Raw genomic sequence first — 2145 nt, 5'->3', positions numbered from 1 at the left:
TTTCTTAATGTCTTCATAAAACAATTACCTTTTTATATAAGATTTAATTATTTCAGACTTTCATGCTCTATAAATTATATTTAAAACAAAGCTGCTGCTGTTGATCATTGTTTTTATGAGCAGCTCTCCCAAGACCAATACAGGAAACATTGGAAAGGTCTAAAAAAAGTTTTTGAAGATGTTTTTTGATAAAACAATTGACTGATTTAGTGACTCAGTCTGAAATGTTTACATCTGTTTAATCAGATGTCACATATTATGTACCTCTGTGTATAACTATGTTAATATTTTTGTAGTACAAATACGCAACACGTTTTTCTTATCTTTTATCAAATTTTGAACATTTTTGTTTCGGGCAGGTTAAAAAAAAATCAAATAAAATCTTGTCGAACCCTGGTTTACGTATTCTCTCTGTGCACCTGTGGGTTTTCTCCTACAAATTAAAAGCATGTTAGGTGTGTATTTGTCCTAAATTGAGAGGATTGCTGGTCTCTGTGTGTCCCTGTGATGGACTGGAGACGCCGGCCCCTCCTGACCAGGTGAGGAGGACCCGCCCTGACCCACAGGTGTGTGATGGTTGTACTCACTCATAAACAGGAAGGGCACATCCCAGCATGAGGAACATGAGGCCGATGGCTCCTCCAAAGGAAAGGCTGATGAGAGCTGGAGAACAGGGAGGGAAAGAGGGGGGAGGGGGTCACATCATCACCAACAACCTTCTGATGGAGCCTCCTGACATCTGAGCCTCCTCATGTGATGAACCAGCTGGAATCACGTGGTTAAACACGGAGCTGCTGGTTAACCCACAAGATAATCCGAGCAGCTCAAATTAGCAACAGGAGCTAACGCTAGCTTAGTTGATAACTGCATTATTACACGTTAATTACGACACAACTGAGAGGAGAACCAGACCAGACTGCTTTAATGCCCCTGTCTGTGAAAACAATGCTGGTTATTTAAGCTAGCTCCGCCGCGTAATGCTAACATTTTCAGCTAGGCGCGTTTCTAAAAGCCCTCGTGCGCGTTTTAATCCGGTCAAATAAACCGAATCGAAATTCAGAAGCTTTCTAACCGAAGTTGTACCTTTAATCCCGGCCATTTCTCCTGGACAAAAGCCCGACACACTACCCTGATGGATGACAACAGTACCACCTCCTCTTTCCTCCTCCTCGGATGAAGAGTCCCGACCATGCTGCGTTCACGTAACACCAATAAAAATCGGATTTAATGTCGTTCACGCACAAACATTGCTAACCGACTCCGACCAGCTGCGACAGTTTAAGAAAATTAATTTAGTTTTATGATAATTTGGGGTACAGAGTTCAACAAAAACATTTTCTAGAACTCTTTTTTTGTTTTGTTTTTATTTTTACCCGTTCTTAGCGATGAGTTAATTTGCTCCGATTTTAAAGTTTGTCCGTGAACGCATCGTCACACTGCGTTACTTTTAAATGAAAAATGTCCACAACGTAATTATTTTAAAAGCAACACTGCAGTGTTAGTTTTTCAGTAAAAATTAAATTTTGTCGGGTTAAGTTCTGTTATTTAAATTTTTTTTACAACGACGTTTGATTTTTTTAACCCGGAAGTGAAGAAATTCAACTTCCGGGCTAGCTTGGGTCCATTCAGCTAGCAAACATGGCGAGCGGAGGAGTCTCCGTGGCTTCGCTGTGGACCGAGGTGAACCGCTGCGGGCAGAACGGGGACTACACGCGGGCTCTGAAGGCTCTCGGTAAAAGTAAGTGTCCGGTTCCGTTGGAGCTGTTAAACAGTTGAATCGGCTCAAACATGGCGGCGGACAGCCTGCCAGCTGTTAGCATGTGGCTAAGCTAACGATCGGTAGACACTGTCAGCTGAAAAAGCAGCGATTTGGGCTTGAATGAAAAACTATTTTTAAAGCGTCCAGTTTGCAGAGTTAAAGCTAGTGTGTCAGCTGTTMTATGTGTGTTTCTGGAGGATAATAGAGTTTTATTTTGTTCTTAAAGACTTTTATGTTTTTAACTGACGTGTCAGTAGCTTGACTGGACTGCTAGCTCTGCCGCAGCAGACTGTGTTTGCATCAGTGTGGTTAGCTCTTATAAATAATTATATAAATATACACTCCTGATCAAAATCTTAAGACCAGTCAAAAAAGTGCAAGAATTT

The 2145-nt window shown here is 41.4% G+C and overlaps 2 protein-coding genes across 2 annotated transcripts in view; one reads left to right on the top strand and one right to left on the bottom strand.

Moving 5' to 3' along the window:
* leprotl1 (leptin receptor overlapping transcript like 1) overlaps window positions 1–1284 on the bottom strand; it is a 6096-nt gene extending 4812 nt beyond the window's left edge. Inside the window, exons 1-2 of the mRNA XM_014023502.1 lie at window positions 1084–1284; window positions 588–663 (exon numbers count right to left, since the gene is read on the bottom strand). Coding sequence (XP_013878956.1) covers window positions 588–663; window positions 1084–1099 — 92 coding nt within the window. The 5' untranslated portion in view covers window positions 1100–1284. The remainder of the gene's footprint in view (window positions 1–587; window positions 664–1083) is intronic.
* A 320-nt stretch (window positions 1285–1604) lies between these two features.
* The window catches only part of srp72 (signal recognition particle 72), a gene marked incomplete at its 5' end in the record, with an annotated part of 12122 nt that continues 11581 nt past the window's right edge, over window positions 1605–2145 (top strand). Inside the window, 1 exon segment of the mRNA XM_014023501.1 lies at window positions 1605–1738. Within this exon segment, the coding sequence (XP_013878955.1) occupies window positions 1639–1738 (100 nt within the window).

Source organism: Austrofundulus limnaeus, unplaced genomic scaffold (assembly GCF_001266775.1).
Source record: "Austrofundulus limnaeus strain Quisiro unplaced genomic scaffold, Austrofundulus_limnaeus-1.0 Scaffold373, whole genome shotgun sequence".
NCBI lineage: Eukaryota > Metazoa > Chordata > Actinopteri > Cyprinodontiformes > Rivulidae > Austrofundulus > Austrofundulus limnaeus.
This window is presented reverse-complemented; position numbering and strand designations above follow the sequence as displayed.